Source organism: Scatophagus argus, chromosome 13, assembly GCF_020382885.2.
Source record: "Scatophagus argus isolate fScaArg1 chromosome 13, fScaArg1.pri, whole genome shotgun sequence".
In the NCBI taxonomy this organism is placed as follows: Eukaryota; Metazoa; Chordata; class Actinopteri; family Scatophagidae; genus Scatophagus; species Scatophagus argus.
Genome location: NC_058505.1, coordinates 22,354,035 through 22,379,541, shown reverse-complemented (window position 1 = coordinate 22,379,541; position 25,507 = coordinate 22,354,035). Strand labels below are relative to the sequence as shown.

The window sequence follows — 25,507 nt, the reverse complement described above, 5'->3', positions numbered from 1 at the left end:
AATTTGAAATTTTGAATGTTTCTAATAAAATAAAATAATAATATTTTAATAAAATGTTTTTTTTTTACATTTCTGAAGCTTATTGGCATTTTACTACACTTGGTAAATTACAAACATTTTGTAGTTGTTAATTTATTCACACACAGGCCAGAATAGATGTAAAGGTATGCAATGTATTTTAAAACAATTTATAGAGATGCTTTATTTATTCTGAAGGAAATTAAGAATGTTGTAAGTCATTATATGCATACATTTAGATTTGGGGAAAAGATATATAATAACTTATAAGTTAGGTGAAAATAACATAAATACTAGGTTAAAAAGGGCACCCAACAAATATGTAGGATTAACCTAACAGTTTTGTTACAATAACCCAATGTGTTAGCGAACTATATATGGAGAGAAGGAGGATCCAGGTGCGGGTTCTCACTAGGAGATTTATTAGCACAAAAACCAACAAAAGGTGTCCTCAAACGGAGGGTAGAAATACAACAAAAGGTGTCCTCAAACGGAGGGTAAAAATACAACAAAAGGTGTCCTCAAAAGGAGGGTTTAAACACAACGAAAAGTGTCCTCAAACGGAGGGTTTCAGAGAAGAAAAACACAACGCAGGACGCCGTCACTGCCGGGCGGGGAACTGGAGCTGGTGATCTGAAAGAAACAGAGGATCAGGAGACGAAAAGGTTTTTTCAGGAAGAGTTTTAAACATTTGCCGAGTACTACCGCGAAGGAAAGCTGAAGAACTGGCGGAGAGTGGATGCAGACCAGGTCCTTAAATAAGGAGCGGAGAACAGGAAACAGGTGGGTTAAATGACACAGATGATGGCACTCAGCTCCAATTCCCCGTCCCGCCGACACGGCTGTCCCCGGCGTGCCTGAAGGAAAAAAGAATAACAAAAAACCAAAACAAAGGGAAGATAGCCGAATATTCGGCCACAATCCTAACAATTACATGCTGTGAAAACGTGAAAATGTAATGTTTGACACCCGTGAGTAAATTTCAGAAATCAGTGAGTATAAGTTTTGTTATTTGTTTATTCTGAATGTGTGACTCCTTTGATATTCCTCATATGCAGCCTGCAGGGAGTGTATGATGATAGTAATTGGGAACAGAATTAATACCAGAGCAGTGGAGCTAACGGGCGCAAACATGTTTACTCTGTTCAGTCTGCCTACTCATGATCAGTGTTTCACTGCAGATGAGTCAGGCCTGGTGCTATGACCTGACACACCTGACACTTCACTTCTCTCCAGCCCTGTGAGCTGTATAGTGCACTCACATCCAATTTAACCACCTCTGGAATTTTCTACATACAGAATATGTTCTTTACTGTACAGTCTTACAGATTTTCTCAAATGCTAAGACACATTGGGATCCACTTGATGTTCACCATCACAGCAAAAGTCTTCTCTTGCAAACATGGCAACTTGTTAAATGTATTTTTCAAACATTTTTCACACCCTTTTTCAAAAACAGCTAGCACAGATCCCACACAGATCCATCACATTAAACATCTATCCACAACTGCTAGAAATCATTTGTATAATTGTGTGTGAAACTCCTTTGTACAACACTTCCGTAGTCTGTAACTCTGTAATGTTCCTCATCCATCTATAATGGCCAAAGCCCAGGGGAGTAGGGAACCACAGCCTGTCCTTTTGGTTTGCCATGTAAAGCCGCACCACATGGCCACCCGCCACACCTATATATATGTATATATATATATATATATATATATATAGAGAGATATGTATACATGTATAGATAATAAATATATCCTCACTGCTGTACCTGTATTACCCATTGTAGTTAGTAGTTAATGTGTGTATGGTAGTTGCTGTGTTAATAAATCCTGTTATAATTTAACTCGTCATTGTTTGTGGTTATTGCGAACATAGTTGTGATAACAGCTGGATTCATAACAGTCAGCGCTTGGATTTACCCTTCGCAAGCTCATAAGAGACTGTTACTTTGCCGCATTAATTTAGATATTGGTCCCTGGTGACAGGGTGGTGCCCCGATTTTACATGTATAAAGAATACACTTATTTTGTTTCAGTGATTATTCCCTATGATCATTGACCTTCTTGCCAATAACCAAATTGTCCCTGCTAATGCACAAGTGTTTCAAGCCCCTGTATCAATACATTATCAAACTCAAAACCAAAATCAGTTAATTTTAATGGAATCATCACTATCAGGGGATTAACTCATTGAGGCCAGGCGGAGCCGGTGGTTGGGGGGGGTTGAGGAAATGAGGGAATACAGAGATTACACAGGCCAAACCGGTAGAAGCTATTGGATTAACTGTTACATTTTCCCGTTTGATATATCCCTGCTCTGCTGAGTATTCAGTAACTTTCAACAGATGCAAAACCATCAATTCTGAAAACAGCTGTATAATGTCTTATAGTTCTTCTGTGGAGGAGCTTTGTCAAATTTAAGAAAGTTACTGAATTGATGTCATTTCCATGGTGATATCCATGATATCAACTGAGCTTGGATACCAATTCATAGCTCCTCACAAAAATGACACATGTGCAAATTGCCTTTTCACATTTGCATTCTTCACATTCACATGTAACTCACATGATTCACATGATTTATGCTTTCTGGTCTTACAGTGGCATGCTAATATGGACACAGGCAAGGCAAGTGAAACTCCACCAAGGTGCACAGTACACTGCAGAGTGCAGTCTCTCTGTGGTCTATTCTTCACTAGTTTATTATTACATTATTCCCACCATGATTCAAATCACCAGGACTATCTTTGTACACAAGCAGTGGTCCCCTGTGAAACTCATCAATCTTTGATTTCCTTCCTTTCCAACATGGATGAAACACTGGGAACTCTAATACAATTTGTTCTCCATCCTGCTGTAGGACTCTCTCCTAATCCAGTTAGATAACAGGGACTGGTAGAGACCATAAGGACCCCCCCGCCCGCCAAAAAAGAGGAGAAGCAGGTAAAAGTGGACAGAATCAATAATATCTTCAAACCTTATCCGTTGCCATTCTGCACCTTATCTGCTGTTATCTATATCTTATGTATATACTCTGTGATTTTTATAGTACTCTCTTATTTTGTATATTACTGTGTTATTTTTATATTTTGTGTGATTACTGTGGTGTGCTACCTTTGTATGCTTCTTTGTACTGCAACCCTGGCACAACAATTTCCTGCAGGATCAAAAGTTCTTATCCATCTATCTATCTATCTATGTAAACAAACAGAATAAAATGCAGACAGGGATATCAGATCTCATCATCAAAACAGCGGATAGACTGAAATTGTCGTGGACACATTGGATTTGCTCACTGACATGGCAATATCCACATTTAAGTTTTACATTTAAGATAATATAAGATAAAATAAGATTAGATTAGATAATCCCTCATTCATCCCTATGTCATGCCTGGTGGTTTTCTGTCATGCCTGGTGTTTTGTTATGCTTTGTCTTTTGATTTCTGTCCATGTTCCATGTTGTCTTGTGCTTCCATGTATTATGTTAAAGGTTTTTTGTCATGTCCTGTTTTATTTTGAAAAGCGTAACTTCCCCTGTGTGTCCTGTTTTCTTGTAGCTTTGCTTTTAGTTTTCCTGATTGCTTTCTCCCTCCTGATGTGTGTCACCTGTGTCTCGTTGTCTTGTCTATTTAGTCCTTGTCTTCCCAGTCACTGTTGTCAGAGCGTCTGTGTTTTTCCCCCATGCCATGATCGGATCGTGTTGTTGTTTTTGCCTTGCCTTGCCTTGCCTTGCCATGCCATGCCATGCCATGCCATGCCATACCTTGTATTTTTGTAGATTTTCTGCCACGGTAAGAGTGAGCCTTTTGTTGGTTTTTGTTCTAATTAATTAAAAGACATTTGTTTTGCGATCTGCCTGCCTGCCTGTCTGCTCTTTTTGACTCTGCATCGGGGTTCAGCTAATTTCTGCGTCAGCGACGCCGCCATTCTTGACACCCTAAAGGAAAAATTCTATGCCTTTCCATTAATTTGGTGACACAACACTATCTTTTTACAAATCAGTTATAAACAGACCAAACACAATTGAGCTCTAATGGAATAATGAGACATAAAAGAGTAGACAGCCTTTGCTCTAACAATGGTTTGTGCTAATTAAACATGACTATGCTGAACAGCAGCAAAAAGGAATAGCTGATACCAGAAGTAACAGCTCAACTGACTCAACTGATCTGCCAGGCTCGTGTTTGAAATATGAATTAGAGTTTAAATGATACATAATGTGTTCAAGAGGGTGTGATTTAAACAGTTTGAACGGTTAGACCTGACTCCTGTTTGTGTTTTCACAACTAATAATTAATTTTCACCATCAATAGTTCCTCCATTACTCAATTACTTACTACACCACTAAGATGTATTCTGGAAAAAACAAACAAACAAAAAAAAAACAAACAAAACCTTGTAATGGACTACCACCATCACTAAGTTGACTATTGCTATTTCTGACACACGCAATGTACTCCATTATTACACTCTTTTAGCATATTTTCATCTTCCACACATGTCTTTGTCACCACTCCAATCATTTTTCTTATCTTTCTTTACTCTCCATTTAATTTTACCAGCAGACTAAGCAATCCTATCTGCATTTCTTTCTCCTCACCCTCCCTTCTCTTGCGCTCTGTCCACCTGAGCTTCCTGCATCCTCTCACTTAAATAGAACTTGAATGCAGTTGGGTGCAATACAAAAAATGACCACAGGGGGGATACAATAACATAATCTGTACAGCAGTTCAACAGTGAATGTTGAAATGCTGTGTGAAATGCAATGTCTGCACACACTGACCCAGCAAACCAGTAAGCAGTAAAATTATAAAGGACTTTCTCAATTTTTTTGCCTCAAACCTTCCCCACAATGGTTAAATTTAAATGTCAGCACAGCTGAAAACACAGATAAGAAGTTGTCATAAACCCAGATTTATTCTGATTTTGTCAGATGAAAATAATGACTTTATTACATCAGTGTTGCAGGTTTGAAATGATTGTTGGTTAAAAACAGCAGAAGTTTGGACGGAGGTTTAACCTGCTGTGTCTGTAGCTGGTCAGTCAGAAATGGGGGCTATACGTAAAGGACACTTTTTCTGACATCACTCATTTTAAATCTCGGGCGATCCAGTATGCCAAATCTTAGTCATGATGTGCAATGTTGTTTGCCAGGTGAAAAAAAAGGGTGGAGAGAAAGATATTTAGCCATTTTTGTCAGGTTTCACCGCTGGAAGAAGTCTCTTCTGAATTGATCTGCAAGTGTCATTCTACACACAAGCTGTTTGTCACAAGAAAATGCATAACAAAAATGATCGAGTCTAATGCAAAATCCAAGTTAGATAAGATAAGATAAAATAAGAAAAGACTTTATTGATCCCTGAGGGGAAATTTAATCATTACTATACTACACTCCGGTGATGTCTGAAACATGGTGTCCCGGTCATTGCAAATTTTCCTGAGTTGTAATGATATTAATTTACTCAATAGACAAATAAAAAAGTAATCCCGTTTGTCATTATTTTACCGTTAATGTTCTAAAAAAAATATCATACAATTAGTATATTAATAATATGTCTTACAGTTCTGCTGTGGACATGAGCAGCTTGTCCTATTCACAATGACTCCAGTCCATCAGTTTGATGTTTTCTGACTGACTGCTTGAGTTTTTTTTGCTGTGAGTGGTCTATAACAATAAGTGAATTCGCAAATTAGACGAATAAGACGCACATGCATACATACGTACACATACTAGTCGCTGTAAGTTTAAGACTTTGTGGTTACTCTCTTCGACCAGTCCAGGGTGAACCCCGCCTCTCGCCCGTAGTCAGCTGGGATAGGCGCCAGCTTCCCCACGACCCTGACGGATAAGCGGAATAGAAAATGAATGGATGGATGGTTACTCTTTTTTGTATCTTTGTTATTTTCAAACATTGAAAGCATTAATAGCATTACTTACTGTGTGACTGTCAGAGACCAGCGACCTTGGAGATCCTACTAATCAGTGTGCTGGTTGCAAAGCTGGCATTTACAGTTTACCCTGTGAGTCCCTTTAAATGCTTTTTTCACTCAGAGCCCCAATTACACTTTTCATGAATTATTCATATTTTCAGCCTTGTTGATGTCACTGGTATGCATCAACCTTCCTGATTACTTCTTTAATCAATAAATTATTGACCAAACACCATAAGAGCAGGCAACATAAATTCTCCTCCCAACATGAAACAAAAGAACATGCTGCATGAAGCCAAATTAAGGAAGAGTTGAAATAATTAATTTTTCATGTTTCAGTGGACCAAAAAATTATGTAAAAAGGCCTGTTGAACAATTCAGCTAATTCAAAATAAAAACCATGTAACAGAGGCTGAATTGATCAATGGCTCTTCCAAAATGCTTGAGTAATTTTTTTATGCACTTAACTGTTCTTCCAGGGATGAGCTTCCAGGGGTGAGCTATGAAAGCTAACCTGTTCCTTGGCAGAAATCACCTTGAACTGAGAAATCCCTTGATGGCTCTAAAAGCTGCACAGCTAAGCATTTGAAGGCAATTTCGACACACAAAATACTGCTGTGGCCCAATTAAAAACTTTTCAGGCTCTTTGTGTGGGGTATTTATTTCATTGTTAATCAATTTTAGAGAAGAGAAACGAGAAAGAGAAAGGACGAGGAGAAAAGCATGCTCTTTTAACAGGACTGTAGCTCAGATAGCTCAGATGGTGTTTCAAGAAAAGACAAATCTAGCGCAATTAACGAGAATCCCAAATGGACCACCCGCCCTACCACAACTAATAATGGAAAATAAGTTAAAAAAAAAGCACTTTTCAAAGACTGCCCAAAACTAATAAAAGCAAATAAACTGCTTTTCTGAAATAATTTGCCTTTTATTCACCAAAAAAAAAAAAAAAAAAATACACCAGGGAAAATAGGCTTCATTTTGTCAGTCTTCCTGATTTTTCTTCAGTCCATCTATTCATTCATTTCCATTTGGAAAAGATATGAAAACATACAGTCTCTGTCATTGATTTCAGCACAGTGAAAAGATGTATACTGAAGTTTCACAGATTCACAGAAGTCAGCAAGGTTACTTGGAAAATGAGAGACACAAATGAGGAGAGTGGGGGAAGTCATGTTTGGAACGGGAATGGAATGGAACTTGAACAGTCTCAATTATTAAGTTGTTACCAAGCTTTCCACTTGTATCACTGTCAGTCTATGTCCCTAGATGTCACTGGTAACTTTTTTCACATTGGTGGACTAGAAATGGACTGATACAGTCAACAAATAGTTTTTTTCCACTGCAAGAACTTAATGAATAAAAGCTGGGTTCTGCTTACTGTTCACTGTTTCATTTATGGACTTCTGGCACCACATTACCGGTATTACCATCAATAAAGGTGTCATATCGTCTAAAGACTGTGAAAGCCTTTGAGCCCAATTTGTGATTTGTGTAATATGATAAAACTGATTTGACTTGAATTGATCATGATTGGTCAAGCAGACTTATTGTGACTACAGTGACTACAATAAACAAAAAAGCAGTAACCACCACTTTACAGCTGCATCTATATGGAGTCAGTGGTTAAAATCCATAAGGTGAACCAGAAGAATTCTCAGCATCTGACAGAAATACAGATACAACATACAGCCAAACAGTGTAGAAAAATACAGAAGCAAGATATGACTTTATGAAACAAAGGAGGAGGATCACAATGAGTAGGAATTCATTTCATATGTAATTATTTCTTACTTTAATTAATTTATCTCCAATGACTTTGTGCCATTTTTGTGGCAACAAGAGTGTGAACAGACGTTCATACAGAAGATCGGAGTTTACCTTCTCAGTCACACACCTATAGTTCGCTTTTGCCAATTGTTTTATTACTATAAGTGTTATTGGCCTAACCCCAATCATAACCCCGACATAGTTTATTTGCATTAAATATAGCCATACCATATACACAAAAAATAAATAAAGAAATAAAAAACATTGGCATTGGATGTTAAAAATCGCTGTAGGTGGTAGGTAAGCAGGTTGTTAAGTGGAGACAAAATCTTAGAGTCATCAGGTAAATGCACAATAATGATATCACTCAGTGGATGAATGCATGCATAGTGGACGTTGTCATGGACGTTGACCATTGTCATGGTCCATTGACCATGACAATTACTCTGCAATACCACATGATGTATCATAGGTTCATAAAACATAATCTGATCAGCTAATGATGATTTCAAGTTGGTGGCATAAGACTGGAACCAGTTAAGAACAACTACAGAAATGTAGTATGTTAAGTATCTAAGTAAACAGTAGTTTATAATAGCCCAGGTCAAGTTAAGTTCCTGCAGTGGAAAAAATGGTTAGGAGAGATCATGTTTCATTTCTTGGATCTTTGGATTAGCTAACCCTCACTAATCCACACCTATAAAATGATACTTCAGGGTCCTTTGTCCCCATGTGCATGCAAACATATTTATGGTTTCATGACCCGACAGAATGCATATATTATAAAAAAAAAAAACAAATGTAGTCATTTTCAGAGGAAGGGCTTAGCTTTCTTTGGCCTTTAGAATATCTGCCACTCTCACATGTGTCTTTTTTACTTTATGAATAAAAAATCTGTAAAACTCCCTGTTCCCATAATTCAAGCCAATGGATGACTAATGACCTGAACTACGGTACTAATCTGTGCTATGGTTTTTAAATGACTGGAGTTTCAGGAACAGCAAAGTTCAAGTCTAGAGTCCTTTGGGCCAAGGACTAGATGTACCATATCCAATAACACAAAAAAAAGCAGAGCAGACGGAGTAAACTGTCATTTTAAAACACCTGGTTTTCTCTCAGTTAGCATTTTGTCCTTCATTTCATAAAATCACTTGAGCTTGGATGTTTTCTCCAAAATCTCCCTTCAGCGTATGTGCTCTTCTCTCCTGTTAAAAGTAAATGGCTTTTCCTGTCCTCTGATTTCACGATATCATCGCTCCAATTTTTTATCATCACTTCGTAATTTTGTATACTTGCACCAAGGTTTAATATCACAAGTAAAAAGCAATCTGTTTCAGCAAATTTGGGAAAAGGTAAAAAATAAATATATTAATAATGATAATAATTGAAAAAAACCTTCAGGTGTCAGGGTTAGCTTGGTCTGTAGCGAACTGGTCTCTGAGAATATGTTCCAGCGTTTGCCTCACTGGCTCCCAGTCTTCTAAGCTGGCATAGTTTAGTTCGGGCACTGTCGCAGTCAGGCCCAAAGAGCTGACTGAACCGGTCAAAGACCCATGGCCTTCATAGGCATATGTCTGAATTGAGTCATATGGTGGACCACGTGTGTCTAAGTCTGCTTCGGCAACCTTCTGCTGGATGATCTCCTGAATGATGTCATGACTATCGAGCAGAAGCGAAGGTGCAGACTGGCTGATCTCTCGAGGAACACAGTCAATGACAAACCAGGCAGGTTCTGACTCTGGGCTGTAGCTCCTGTAATTGACCTGCTGTGCTTTCTTCCTCCTTATCACCAGAGTGCCTTCCCCATCCCCCTCGGCGTTGTCCTCCTCTCCGTATGGGCTTTGTCCACAACCAAGGTATGTGTGGAACTTCCTGCGAGGCTCAGAGGCTTTGGGATTTCGAAGTGCAGCAATGTCAAAGGCTTCTGTGTCCTCCTCTCCCCCTCCCTCATCGTCATAGGTCACCACATTTTCTCTGATGTCCTCTTCAGAGAGAATCAAGGGTTCTTTGCTTGCTTTCTTATTTCGTAGCTGGGTGAACAGCATCACAATGGCTGGTGGGAAATGAGCAAGAGAGGTAAAAACAAATACAGAAAGGGCATGAAGAAGTGAAGTACACAGAGTAAAACACAAAGCCACATCCAAGGTACTTTTCAGTGACATGAGCAAAATGATCGATGAATACAGATTGCAGGTCAATGTAGATAACAAACATGAGAGATATTATTTCCAAGAAACTATAAAGTACATTAAAATAAGCACCTTTGATAATGCCCAGTAAAAGAAGTACATTATATACCAATTTGGTCCTCATGCAGAAAAAGGAGATAAATTCTCAAGATTAGTTCTACTGCTGTTCTAACACAAATGAAATAAGTCAAAATAGAACAAAGAATTTGAGGAAAGATGGACATATGATCTTTTACTTGCATCAAATGAAGGTCTTGTCTCTGTACATGTATTGTTAGACCCCAGCACTGCATTTAATACTACTGACCATTGTATTTTTTCAGTGAGACTGGAACACTTAAGTTGCATTAAAGGGAAAACTCAGTTCATTCAAGTTACTGATGAATCCTTCTTTCACACAAAAGTCATGGAGTTCCCTAAGGTTTTGTGCTCAAACCAATATTATTCACCCTATATATGCTCTCCATTGATGACATTGTTAGGAAACACTCTATAGATTTTCACTGTTACGCAGAGGACACAATTATATTTATCAATGAAACCAGGTAACCAAACTTCAGGCATGCCTCAAGACATAAAAACCTGGATGACTTGCAATGTTCTTCTTCTAAACTCAAACAGTTATTGTGCCCGGCCCTAAACATCTTAGAAACAAATTATCTGGTGATATAGCTACCTTAGATGGCATTGTCTTGGCCTCCAGTCCCACCCTAAGAAATCTGGGAGTTATTTGATCAGCATATGTCTAACTCACACATACCTCATAGGACTGCCCTTTCTCACCTTTGCAACATTGCAAAAATTAGGCACATTCTGTCTCAAAAAGATGCAGAAAAACTTTATTACCTCCAGGCTGGACTATTGCAAGTCCCTATTATCAGACCCCAATAAGTCCTATAAGACTCTCCAGCTAATCCGGAATGCTGCTGCACGTGTACTGACAAAACTCATATTAGAGATCATATTTCTCCTGTATTGGCTTCTTTATACTGGCTGCCTGTAAAATTCAGAATAGTTTAAAATTCTTCTCCTCACATACAAAGCCCTAAATGTTCAAGCACAATCTTACCTTAACAAGTTCATAGTACCTTATTATCCAACCAGAATTCTATGCTCCCAGGATGCAGGGTTACTTGTGATTCCTATAGTCAGCAAAAATAGAACAGGAACCAGAGCTTTTACTTATCAAGCTCCCTTCTTATGGGATCATCCAATTTCTGTCTGGGAGGCAGTCACTCTCTCTACATTCAAGAGCGGACTTAAAACCTTCCTTTTTGATAAGATTTATAGTTAGGGCTGGCTTAGGCTGGTCCCTAATTATGCTGCTATAGGCTCTGACTGTCGGGGATCTCCCATGAAGTTTCTCTTTCCTCCTCTAACTCTTCTTCCACACATATTCATGTCCCATCAATGCATGTCACTAACTTGACTTCTTCCCCGGAGTCTTTGTGCTATCTCGTCTCTGAGATTCCCACTGATGCTGTGTGGACTTCATTTACTATACCACTTTTCCGTCAGGGTCGCAGGAGGGCTGGAGCCTATCCCAGCCGACTACGGGCGAGAGGTGGGGTACACCCCAGACCAGTCTCCAACAGATCGCAGGGCTGACACACAAAAACAGACGACCACACATATGCACACACTTACACCTAGGGAAAATGAGTAGAGTAGCCACTTAAGTTAATGTGCATGTTTTGGGGGGTGTGGGAAGAAGCCAGAGGAAGGAACTGCACCACCAAGTACTTAAATTATGTTATGAAATCTGACCCAACTTCATGACCACAACTAACAAAAACTACTTGAAAGAAAGATTGGAATAGTTATTGTGACTAAAACGAGAAGGTTAGTACAGACGCTTCACAGCCAGAGGGTTCCAGGTTCAAATCCTGTTCTGGATGCTTCTGTGCAGAGTTTGCCTGTTCTTCCTGTGCCTGCGTGGGTTTTCCCAGGGTACTCGGGCTTCCTCCCACATTAGGTTAACTGGCTACTCTACATTGCCCCTAGGTGTGAGCGTGTGTGGTTGTCTGTCTTTGTGTGTCAGCCCTGCGACCAGTCCAGGGTGTACCCAGCCTCTCGCCCGTAGTCAGCTGGGATAGGCTCCAGCCTGCCCCCATCCTTCAGTGATATCTTCACTGCCTATTTAAGAACGTGATGTCGGTAGGGGAAATGAAGCAAAAGATTTACATTCACATACTTACCAAGTAATATGACAATACACAGAAGTATGGCCACAAAAGCGCCAGTGCTGAGGCCAGCTGAAGACAAGAAAGCCTGGGCCTGACAGACATTGTTGCTGTTACGCCCCCTTGCGTTCCTCTGACACACACAGACTCTGAGGGAGAGTGTAGCAGTGCTGCTCAGAGGAGGCTCGCCACCATCAGCCACCACCAGCATGAGGCTGAAGAACTCCTGGTCTCTGTCCTTGCTGAAGCCTTCATGCCGACGAGATACTATACTGGCAGTGTTGTCTGGGAACGGTGATGACACGACATAGGAAAGAGAGGGAGTGAGGTAGAGGAAGGATAGATGAACAGAGAAAGGCAAACAAATGGTTGAATGGTATGAAAAATAAGGGAGAAAGTGAAGGAGACAACAAACAGCTCTTTAAGCAGGTGCAGTAGGTTGAATGAGCTAGCTGTATAAGCATCATTCTTCACAATCATGGATCAGTCAGGGAGCTTTATGAGAACAGGACAAATAACTGACTTTGAAAAGAGGTGGCAAATTCTTGAGTAGTTCAGGTATGAGGTGATTGTATCCTAAGGAAGAAACAGGTAAAGCACCAGCATATTGGTTAAAGAACTCCCAGAAATTAATGAAAAAGATTTCAGACTCACCAATCAGGTTTTTGATCCAATGCATCAATGTTTTTCGTTTAATACAATGACAATGACAATTTGTTTTTGACCAAGTCCTATTGGTTGCAATTAAATTATCCAATTTTTTTTTAAACTGCAGCACATTTACCACCTGAAGGTTACAAAGCAATGCCCGGAAAGCCTAAACAGTCTTTTGATCTCACTTATGTATTGTGATTTTACTAATTTAAACATATTCATGATGTGAAGCATTAAAGTTGAAAATAATATGATATGCTACACCAAAGTAAAGCATGTTGATATTTATCCTTTATTCCCAGCAGACTTTTGATTGGCCATAGCAGGACAAGCACAGCTATAACCCTAACATGCCCTGCTGTGTGTCTCAGTAAGGGATGATTCCACTGTAATGCTGCCTGATTAGTAAGGCATACGAATGAGTTAGCACTACAGTTACAGGGTCCAAGAACATGCATTTTTAAATCCTCTGCTAACTGAGTTTTATGCCACCAGGGAGCAGCACAACCAACTGTAAACAGAACAATGACATGCTGTCACCGCGTGAAGCTTTGAAGGTAAAGCTGTTAACAAACACTTACCTAGATGCATTCGGCAGATGTGCTTTAATCTTTACTAACTCTACCAAACCTGTCTGGCTTACTGCTAACTTCGGGCCTTTCTGAAACTACCACCTACACCCTCTTCCTACCTGCATCTGCTCCATTTCTACATCTTGTGGAGGGTCCACAACATTAAGTGCCATCCCAAACCAATTACACTGGAGTGAAAGTGGGTTATAAAATCCTCCCACAGTGAGTATAAAGGGATGCTGATGTACTGAAGATGTGCAGTGCTGTGTTGTGTTTGTCATGGAAGACACTCTGCATGGCCAACATAAACTACTCAAACTAAGATAAACATTTAATATTGTTATACTGATGTTAACAAGTTAAAGATTGCTTTGTATGTTAGATGAAATATTACATCTCTGGTCTAGAAAAACGCAGACATATTAATTCGATTCTAAAAGTGTTTTACATTTACAGTGACTGAAGCAGAAAACCAATCAACCAACCAATCACCTTGAATTAAAAAAGCTCTCTCATATGCAAATTACTGCCATTAATAAAAATTACTGGAGCTTTAATCCAATTTAGAGCTTTATCTTTTCACAAAGATATTTCTTTTACATAAGCATTAGTAACTTTAAAATTATTAAAAGTAAGCTGAGGTTGTAACCCAAGCTGAATTGAATACCCTGCATCATGGCACTGCAAGCAAGGACAAATTAAATCCATCAAGTGTACAACAACAACAGCAATAATAATAATAATCTTTTTCAATATTAGCACTTAACAACTAAACAGCAGCTATCAGAAGAACAGAGGGATCATAACAATGCAGCAACATATTAAATATTAATAAAAACCTCCTATAAAAGACTGTTTGAAGAGGGGTCTGATCTTGATGGGTACAGTGTTTCACAGTCTGGGGGGTCTCATAGCAAAGGCTTGTTATCAGACCAGGATCAGAGAACTTCTATGAAATTTGGGCAGCAGGGAGCTCTGACTGATTTTTTGTTTGTTTCTTTATGAAGATTTTTTTAGCTGAAAGAAACATGACAGAAGAAGACTGTTCACTTGAGCATCAAAACTGAGATCTGCTTTATATATTACGCAAAGATTTCTAGGAGCCTATTTCACATGAATGAACTCATGTTTGATTATTAGATTATCAGATTATCTAAACTGCAGGAGTTACTGCTCTGGGGAGGGATATATAAATGTGTGTCATCCACAAAACCATGATGGGAAATATTGAGTGGCTGAAATTAATCATGATAGTCCTAATAACTGTTTATAATTCATTTTTTTAACAATTAAATTCAAATTAGCTGACATCTCATTGTGAATGACAGGTGCTGTTGAGAAAAAGGGTGTTTTTTTTGTTTTGTTTTTTTACATCATCTAATGCAATGTTTTGTTTTGTTTGTTTGTTTGTTTTTTTGATTAGGCAATTAATCCAACAATTTACTCAAAAGTTTTCATGCCACTGCTGTCACTTAAAACTTGAAAATGGTTACGTCAGGGATTTATTTCATCACTGGAGTAGTTTTGTGAATCAGTGTGGAGCAAAATAAAATTTACATAAAGTTTACAGGCTGTAACCAACAGTCAATATTAGTTCAGGACATTTTCTCATCCACAAGAGGATGTTAAAGTAAACAGAAAATATGAAACATCCACACAACAATCTACATGATGAAGGATGTAACATCACATTACTATAGCAACAACAGACCAGAAATGATGGTTTTGTGGAAAGCCATACAATGTAAATGGATAAACTAATTGCTGCTGGTCCACAACAGTCATAAGCCTCCTGCCAGTTTTCCAAAGTAAACTGGGGAGCATGTGAAATTCCTTCTGTGACTCACTTTCTCCCTGGCTGTCAATCATCTGTTCTTGTGTGCAGCTCGCTTACTCTCTGAGTTGAGTCAGGCCTTAAAGTCTGCAGTCTCAGGTATGTGTTCTGAGTTTTCAGCACCATGAGAAAAATGTGTTATTAACCTCTCAGCCAAATCTGAGTGATTAAAAATATCACTAAGTATATAAAACAAGGTTTCAAAAATTGTGAAAAAATGAGCATGCCCTGAAACACTCCAAAACACCAGACACCAAGCCCACTCGCAGAAAGTGCCCGTGTCTCTGACCTGTCAAACACGACTATGACCCGAAACACGGATGCTCCTTCTAAACGCATTATTGGACATGTGCAGCCACATAAGTTTGAGCCATCAGAACATCAGGACTCCAGCTCAGATGGTTCATCTGTGAGTCAACCTCATTCCACTCAGTCTGTAACACAGTGGTCATTTCTTTCCTCTTATTTAAGCAAGTTAGTAGGAGTATATTGTATTACCAGCAAGCATAGACTAGCTAAATAAAGTTAGGCTGTTATTAAATAAGAACAAAACATATTTACTCTCTTTACCCAGTAGTTGTATTTGTCTGTTTAGTCAGATCAAACTAGCACCCATACTTCACACTGTACCATTCATTTTTTGTTTTTTTAATTATCCATTCATATAGTTTCTGTTTTGTAAATAGCAGCACTAGTGACAGATTAACCTTGTACCCTTCATTGTTTCATTTTGTTGCATATTAAGCTATATACTGTATGTTTATTTATTATTATTATTATTATTATTTATACTACACTCATAATAATAATAATACTAAGAAGAATTTACTTATGTAAACTACACTTTTACAGGTGTACCTGTGGGGCATGTAGGTCAAGTCCACAGAAATGAAGAATGTCTGCTGCAAAGAGCTTAATGCTGTATGTAATAACAATAAAAGTATCTTCCATGATGATCATTAAAAGTACAAGTATACAACCAGTACAGTACTAGATCTCTAGCACTAGCACACTTCTATAACACAAACTCCTACAGGTTCTGAATAGATGTGGAGAGCTTCTTGAAGAGCCAAGATGTATGACTCTTCAGCCAGGCTTTGAGGATGTCTGCCTGACACCCTACTACTTCAGTATGCCCTAAAGGCATACCTGGCCGACAATGGGCCACTGGAGCTGAAAGACAGAGCCGTGTATGATAGACAATGAAATTATTTTTATTGATTTGAAATGTGTAGAAATTAAACCTTTCTGACCAAATGCTTTTTTTCCCAAAAGCTCTCATATTTTGAAATACAAATACTCCAGCTATTGCAGGATGATTAGTCTTTTGGCTTTAACAATCAACATCCATTGAGTGTTTCTTCCACAAAGACATTAGTTACTGATATTTATTAAAGAAAGAATAAATAAATAAATAGAACACAATCCCACGACATTCTTTTGTCACTTTCGTCATTACAGGTGTACTCGCTAACTGACCTATAGAGGCATTGGTCATGGTGCTGGGGACACCTCGGAAAGCAAAGCTGGGTTGTCATACTGCCATCATACTGCCATCTTCATCAGGATGCTCCTGATGAAGATGGCATCTTCATCAGCATAGTGTTGTGTGTCCACATTGCACCAAATTCGTAAAAATGGGTGTACTACAGTGGAATGTTCTTTTTATAGTGTGGATGCATGCCATTGTTTCTACATGACTGCTTATGTTCAGAACCAAAAGCGGTTAAAACAGAGACTCCATGGGCAACACCGGCTGAAGAGAGCTGGGTGTGCAGCAACAGTAGCCTGCTCAACTGCCCACTACTGCAACCACAAGAGGGAATTACTGAACAGCCGGACAAAGTCAGTTTTAAATAGTTCAGTCTTTTGTCAATAGATATCAATTGTGCCAGCGTTGACAATGACCTTGTTAATATTAAGTTCATTTTCTAGTATCTCTAGTATCAACCTGAGCTGTGAGCAGATGCCGTTGACCTTTGGACACATAGCTGGTTACTCTGGAGATCACCCTGAACCAGCGGCTGCTGGGATAGTGGTTCCTCTGGAATTCAAATAAGTGATGCCCCATCTTTCCCACCATCAACCTGTCTTCCTGCTGAAAAGATTCAAAAGTGGGAGTGTGGGAGAGGTTCAGCTGTCATTTAATGTCACACCAGATGATACTGCTCTAAAGGAACAGTTCCATTTCATGGATTTAGCACCAAGACTGGGCTAAGGATCTTCCTTATGGACTGATCTCATACATGAGCAGCACCAGCACTGGGATAACAGAGGCAGTAAGCCAAGAAGGGGTGGTGTTATCGTCAAGGACGTGGGAGACTTCTGCAAGGTTAGCTATAGCAAGGTTGCTATCAACATGACAAAACGGTGTGCAGAAAGTCTGTGATGGCAGGTGCTGGAGCTACTCCTTGGGCAAGATCCAATATTGACCTTTCAGACAACTCAAATAAGATTAAATTCAATTAAGAGATAAAAAAAAAAATACCCAGAACATCAAGTAATACTTGTAGGGCACTAAAATCTAAAATCAATTAAAAAGTGTACTTAAAACTAAACAATTGCACCACAGCAAGATGTGCGAGGCATATCATTGTAAGTTGCCCAAGTGACCTCAGTAGGGTCCTTTATGTTATCTATGGTCCTGTTCTACTGTGCCATTCCAGTCATTGTAGTTATCGTTGCAATGAGAGTTGGCAAATAAACAGAGACAGGGACTGAGAGAAACAGAACTTAAGCTGACCAAGATAGAGCTGTTGAATATGTATAAAGAGTGTATCTTAACAAAGCACTGCATGTCCAAACTGTCCTGGGCAGCTCTGAGCCATGAAAACGCATGCGGTACGCCTGGCTCAGGGGGAACCTGAGCGTAGCATAAAATGAACTCTCCCAGCTAGCATACAGTGATATGTGAATGTGTTCTGGATGTTCTGGATGTACATGCACTGCCATATGTGTGCATTTATCTGTGTGGTTTTCACAGTGTATTCAGGCTATCCCCATGGGCCTCACAGAAGGAAATCTCAGTTTCTCCCTTTACATTCTGTGTTTCCTGTTGACAGGCATAGAGCCCCTGGTTTGCACCCACATACAAAAGTAAGCACATACAGGCAAAGTCATCGTCCTCACCTGTGGAGGGAGGTAATTCTTTATGGGCTCATCAGAGCAGATAATTTTAAATATTGCACAGCCAAGGCTGAATTTGGTGTATATTTTGTTGAGTGTATACTTACATTATCATGAACATCTCTAATAATGCTTAAATGTGTGTTTTGGTTGACCAAACATTGTGAATAAAACAACAGTGAATAAAACTTTAAATCTGTAAACATTTCTGTCTAAGTCATGTGAGATAGATTTTTATCTGTAATGGTGGATATTTAAAAATGAAGACAACTCCCATGATCTCACACTGCATAACCGTGTTCCAGCATGTCTGACTGTTGAAATTACAATTACAAGTGCAGTTGTATCTTGCTTGTTAGGTTTCAAAGTACATCAATTTTTTAAAAAAAACTATTTTTTAATCAATAAGCATGGCATGTGTTCTGAAGGCATACCTACGTGGACATATTAAGGGCAACTCGATGTTAACAGATACTGTCCCATTAATTCAATCAGTGTATCTCACCAAAAACATACATTAATATACTACATGCACTCTCCCAGGAGAACTTTCTTTCCTACATATTCAGAAGGAATTTTAGTTGGGAGCATGTGAAAGTGTATCAGAAAAGTTTTTCCTTGGTTAGGTAAATTATCATACAGCACAACCCTAAGCAGCGCTGAGAGGAGTTAAAACAAGAGTACAAAAATGATCAAGGACCACAACAGAAAAAAAAACATCTCCGACAGGCAGACTCACAATTATTCAATTATTTAGATTGTTTTCCAGCATGTACACCACTAAAGATTCTCTTTCAGAGTTGTTAGGAGCCATGGCAAAACACCAGGCCTCACAGAGATGAGGCATCACAGTCTGTTGAAGATAGATCATTAAAAGATCATACAGTGCTGTAGTGCTTTGTGCATGCTTGTCACACACCCTATCCAAAAGCCAGACATTACCATATTCATCTATCCATTTACACACAAGCTACGCAATGCTGGTTGTATAGTCTCAAAGCAGCAGGAGGGAAGGACCTGCAGAACACACTCCTTCACACACTTGGGGTGTTGTGCGAGTTTCATGCAGAGGGTGAGAGTCGTTCTCCAGCAGAGAAGATAGCTCTCGGGGGGGGGTCCCTATGACGGAGCTGGCCTTCCTAATGATTCAGTCCATTCTCTTTCTGTCTGCAGTAGAGATGCTGCTGTCCCAGAAGACCACCCCACAGGATATGACCACAGACCACAGAGTCGAAAAAGGTTCTGACGAGCTCCCCCTGCACACCGAAGGACCTAAGCGTCCTCAGCAGGTACATTCTGCTCTCTGCTTCCTGTCCAATACAGTTTGCTGTTGAGGTGAACACTGACATGCTTTGCAATTACAAATACCAGTAACAATTGCTCCGATCAACTCCTCTTTATGGTCCATATCTAAAGAAAATGGTACAAAAACTCTTCTCAACTGCAATTTATTTACCTTCACAGATTCAGTCTTTGTCTTTATTTGGTTAACAACTTGCACATATATGTTGTGACTTTCTAGATGTTACTAAAAGCTCCCTTCTTTCAAACTGCACTTCTGTTTCTCTGATTCTTTGTGAAAGGCATACTATAAAAAAAAACAACGCATAGACTCACAGAAAAGTAATTCCTTTCACTTCGGAGCTTCCAGAGGTGTGTGGTGGTGTCTGTATCTGCAGAGACTCTGCCCTGTGCCTGCATTTCCTAATTTAGTACGTTTCTGTGTTGGAAACGTTTTGATGCCAGGCTTTGTGCAGCCCTGTAGGAGATGCATGTCGGTTTGTGTGTGTGAGCTACATACGGGCAGGCATGGCTGAGCAGAGACACACAGTGAGAGGATGAAGCCTGGAAATCCAGAGGGCTGCGTTGAGGTATGGGCGTGTGTGCTTTAGAATGCAAACGCTGTGAAACAATCAGAAAATAACTTTATTTTTCTGAATCACTGTTTTGGTGGTGCTAACTCATTCACACGTCTGCTGCTATCTTTGTCTCTCTCTTTCTCAACCACTGCTTTGATTTGAGTCATTACAAATAGTAACCAAAGTGTTTTACACGTTATGCTTTTAATAACGACTATTGATTATATGACTTTTGACACATGAATTGTAGCTTGATATAGAAGCTGTTGATGTGTTTTCCAGTCTGTATGGTTGCAATGTTGTGTGCACTGCAATAAAAGATGTAGAGTGTTGATGCTGGGGAAGAAGGTTAAAGGACAGAAAGTGAATTAGTGAACAACAAATAATTGCCAGGGAGCAGAGGAGAGGTTTGCTGTCAACAGCACTATTGATTCTCCTCTGGCTGAGAGGGAGGAGGTGAAGAGTGAGGAGTTGAAGAGAAAGAGGTGGCACACAGAGCTTAAGTGTAATGAAAGGAAACAACTGTGAAGAAAGAAGGAGATGGGAGTGGAAAGTTAAAGGGGTGGAAAAAGGGTGAGGCAGGAGATGTATCAGGAGCCGGGCACAGAGGGAGCGGAGGACATATCCTAGAATGTGAGAGATGGTTGGAAGCAAAATTAAGTGAACTGAAATGAAACATGAATTGAAACAAAGGAGGTCATTTAAAGTAAACAGACTTGGAAAAAACACAAGGGTCATCATTAAATCTCCTAACTGCTTGTTCTATTCTTAAGTTCCAAAACAAAAGACAAATACTATCTTCCTATGGCAGACAGAATTCTTAAATTAATGGTTATGTTCTGTATCTTATTTTAACTAAGAAATCCTAGTTAAAACTCTTCCAACAGCAATCATTCTGTCACGTCTATAACAGTTCAGAATGGACACAAGACTGTCTGTAGGATTAGTAAGGATCCCCCTGCCTTTCTGCAAAAGACCCAACCTACACTATCCTTGATTTGCTGATTTGCCCCACCCTGCCTCTAACTGACTTACCCTGATGCTTTTCATGAACCCAGTTTAGATGATGGATGGATGCTTTACAAAACACACAGTTGACTGTCTTGCTGACAGAATGAGACGTGAGTTGTAGTTTCTCCAGTAAACCTGTTAAACCTGGGAGAGGCAGTCTGGGGCACCCAGCGTCCCTTCTCTCCCTCACCCAAAGACACTCCAGCAGGGAAGAGTTGCTCTTCGCATGGTGAAGGAGTGACCCAGAGGGGAGCAGCAGGCGGGGACAGGAAAGACTACGACAGCTGAGGTGGTTGGTGTTTGCCAGGGAAACTACATCTCACAATCTGAAGTGTCAGCACTACTGCTGGCTGGTTGCCATGTTTGTCATTTGCAAGAAAATCACAGCCACAACCATTAGTACATAAGCTTCTATGCTTTTATTTAAAAAAAAAATAAAAACCCAACTAAGGCAACCAATCATAGGCTGTAGTCATAATAACTCAGTGGTCATGCCATTTCCTATCTTTAATTTCACTGCCATAAAGACACAACAACAGTGGTGCTACCATTTTTGGCAGTTATATAAGAAAAAGTTATATGTCGCCTTAAATCAGGATTCCTAAATCCATCAGTTAAAAGGGTTCTGTAACAGCTAAATTCCTATCCTAAGTTGGTATTGGATTTTTACCTAAATGCATTTAAGACACTTGTTCCTGTTATCTGTTGTAACAAAAATCCCTAAAATGTCTCCCTAAAATGAGTTAAGATAGGGTTGTTGCTTCTATTCCCCAGGGGGGACTTTACCCCCTGTATGGATCAACTGACTAACTACAGAAAGTGCCTGTCAAAGCTCTCAAAAGCTAATGTGATCCATGTGGTCCCAGTTCTGTTTTCTGATTTTGGAGTGTGCCATGTCCCATGTTTCATGTTTTAAGTTCAGGTTTCGGTCACGTCCTGGTTCTGTCTTTTGGTTTTTGAGTGCTTGTGTCATGTTCCATGTGTGTCTTGTTTCCATGTATTATGTTCAAGGTTTTTGTCATGTCCTGTTTTATTTTGAAAAGCGTCACTTCCCCTGTGTGTCCCGTTTTCATGTAGCTTTGCTTTTGGTTTTCCTGACTGCTTTCTCCCTCCTAATGTGTGTCACCTGTGCCTCGTTGTATTGTCTATTTAGTCCCCAGTCACCTTTGTCAGAGTGTTGTTAAATGTCTTCAGTTCATGCCAGGAGACCTTTGTCTTGTCTTGCCATGCCATGCCATGCCATGCCATGCCTTTCCTTGCCATGCCATGCCATGCCATGTTATGCCAAGAGTGTTTTTTTGCCAGTTTTCTTTGATCTCAAGTCACAGTAAGTGTGTGTCTGTTTTGTTTATTTTTGGGATTTTTGTAAATAAAGACCATTGTTCGCACCTCTGCCTCGCCTGCCTGCCTTTTTGACTCTGCATCGGGGTTCTGCTCTTTTTGCGACAGTTCAGGATCTTACCAGGGTTAAATTAACTTTCCATTTTCAATATGACCTACATGCTAGCTCGAAGGCTGGGGTTGTTGTTTCTCGCAGCGACAGGGCTTTTTAAAACTGCTAACATGCAGATTATTGGCTTTTTAAATGAACTCAACATCATAATGTAAGTTCATATAAGTTATAAATGCTTATTTGTATTACAATGCAATGTTCAAAGGAGGGGCCCTGTGGGACTCACCTGCCTCATGGGACTTGCAAGAGTATTCTACTCCCTGCTACTCTGAAGTTACTGTAAAATGTCACTGACACTACAACAAAGATTAATACATTTGGATGACACTGCCTGTAGTAATTGCACTGTTGATTTAGAAATCTAAGGTGTGTTATACACCCATATAAACACCGACATATTCATCTGACACACACACACATACACGCACTTGAGCAGGAACACTCATCTGGGTAGTCACGAGTTTTAAGAACTATGTCTTGTTCCCATAATTTGAAACTTAACTTTTATTAGTGCTTTGAAGTGAACCAATTGAAAATTGACTAAAGTACTGGTACGGGTACAGGTTGAAATTGCCAGTCATTTTAAAATACTTCTTAGAATTTGGTATTAAGACCAGTAATTTAATTTATTTACACATTGACACATCTTGTGATCAAAAAAAATTAAACTATCTCAGAGAAGAACTTTCAAGTGGTTTCCCAACTAATTATTGTATTACAGTACAGTAATCAGAATCTAAAAATAAAAATGCTATCCAGTCAGGCTTGACTGTAAACAACAAAAACGCTAAAAGCCTGTGGTGTTTGGCTCACATACTGGCCTTCATCCTCCCCGCCTGAATCTTCTCACTATGTCTCAATGCTAAGACTGCTGTCTACTCTCCACTGTCCTGTATCTGTCTCTGTCAACTGCAGAACACTGCGCAGTAACACCAGGAGAGATGCAGTAGACCTTACAAGACAGAAAAGAAAACAAAATTTGGCAGAATGAAAGAGACACATTTAAAGGGATACAGGAGTAGGGGAGTCACAGTGAGAGGAGATGGGTGAAACCACACAAAAGGCAGAAGACCAAAGCTCAGAACACATCACACAGCCTGATATATACCTGAAAACTAAAAGACAACCCGCCTTCTTCAGTTTATTCAGGAGAGATAGAATCAAAAGCTAAATGAGGAGAGGAAATAAACAAAAAACTCAGAAAAAGCAGCTGGGTAACCAAGGCAACAGCACCTCAGGTTTTCTCTCGGACATTAAAGCAGATCTCAGAAGGAAGAGGGGAAGCTGGTACCTGTTCCAGTAAAAGCAAAGGAGATAACACTGTGCTAATGATGCCAACAGAAACTACAGACACCTCAAGGTCTGTGGGCACAAGGTAGAGCGGGTCGTCCACTTATCAGAAGGTTGGTGTTCGATCCCCGGCCCCTCGGGTATGCATGTTATGAACGCCAAATTAATCCTGATGCTCTGCCACTGGTGTGTGAATGCATGCAAATGTTGAGATCATTCCTTCTAACTGATAGCAGCCTCTGCCATCAGTGTGTGGATAGGTGAATGTGGCAGTAATGTGAAACATAGTATTGTGGGGACAGTGCAGGGGTCATTGATACATTAAGAAAACTGGATACTGTGCTTTAAGTTGATGCCTTACACTGAAAAAAAAAATACCAAGCCTCTTTGAGCATCTGAGTTTCCGGGATCATTGTGGATAAATATTCAAGCCTGCTTCCTCCACATGAGAAATACCATGATATAACTTCTGTTGTGATTTGCTGCAAGATAAATAAAACTGACATGACTTCCTCCAGCCAAACCAGACTTCCTGCCAGTGGCAATGCTGGGATGGTAGTGAATGGCGAGTAAGTTATCCAGGAGTAGCTACAGGTTTAATTATAGTGCAGATCGTCAACCACCAGGTAACAAAGGTGGATATTCAATACAAAATGGCAACCATGGCATATATTTTTACTGAGACACAAACACTTTAATATTCTAAGTGTATATCTAAATTATGCTGTAATTAGGAACCAAATTTGCATGCATATATCTGTACAGATAGGTGTATCTACAGATTTCTGCAAAGAAAATTAGCCCCTATTGTAGACCTATCTGCAGTTATTACATGTAGATCTTGGTGTCAGATCAATAATTTTCCTACAGCTACCATACAGCATCATTTAGGAATTTAGGAATGATTGAATACAACAAAAAGGGGTCATGTGCTCTTGTACAACTGTAGCCAAAAGGCCAAATTCACATCACAGTCCAGCGTTTGTCCAGACCTTTGGTCCACTTTGGACATTCAGACCACATCTCCATGCTTCTCCTATGAGCTTACTTGCAGGTGATTTAAAGGGTCAAACCATTACATAAATGTTATTGTGTGAAGATTATAGCCTCTAGGAGCAACCAATCAGTCTTGAGAAATAAACATAAGTAGCCTAACACATCAGCAATTGTGTTAATGATGTGACCCAAAAAAGATGCATTTTGGTCAGGTGACAAGGAAACATGCAACACTGCCAGAGCAAGGCTGAAAGCTGGTATCAAAGTGACAAATAGGAGAATTCAGCAAAGACTGGAGGGGGACCTTTGCATCAGCAACACTATAGATGCAGTGCATCCGGAAAGTACTCACACCACTTTGCTTTTTGCACATTTTGTGGATCATACATTGGGGCTTCAACAAAGTATTGATCACAGGGTGTGACTACTTATGTACATGTTATGTTTTTGTTTTTTTCTTTTTATTTTTAATAAATTTGCAAAGAAATTCAAGCAAACTTGTTCCGCTTTGTCATTATGAGGTATTATGTGTAGAATTTTGAGGAAAAAAAAATATTAAGTATTTAATCTATTTTGGAATGAGACTGTAACATAACAAAATGTGAAAAAAGCGA

At 39.5% G+C, this 25,507-nt stretch overlaps 2 protein-coding genes across 2 annotated transcripts in view; both read right to left on the bottom strand.

Moving 5' to 3' along the window:
- Positions 1 to 8,176: 8,176 nt before the first annotated feature.
- Positions 8,177 to 9,864, bottom strand: LOC124070013 (cadherin-18-like). The gene has a single exon (XM_046409597.1). It carries the CDS (start codon positions 9,769 to 9,771, stop codon positions 9,124 to 9,126), a length of 648 nt encoding a protein of 215 aa, XP_046265553.1. The 5' UTR covers positions 9,772 to 9,864; the 3' UTR covers positions 8,177 to 9,123.
- A 1,602-nt stretch (positions 9,865 to 11,466) lies between these two features.
- The window catches only part of LOC124069479 (cadherin-18-like), a 48,233-nt gene continuing 34,192 nt past the window's right edge, over positions 11,467 to 25,507 (bottom strand). Inside the window, exons 7-8 of the mRNA XM_046408677.1 lie at positions 12,114 to 12,383; positions 11,467 to 11,519 (exon numbers count right to left, since the gene is read on the bottom strand). Coding sequence (XP_046264633.1) covers positions 11,467 to 11,519; positions 12,114 to 12,383 — 323 coding nt within the window. The remainder of the gene's footprint in view (positions 11,520 to 12,113; positions 12,384 to 25,507) is intronic.

Coding starts and splice junctions, on each gene's coding strand:
- LOC124070013 (XM_046409597.1), bottom strand. CDS start 9,771: ATGCTGTTCACCCAGCTACGAAATAAGAAAGCAAGCAAAGAACCCTTG.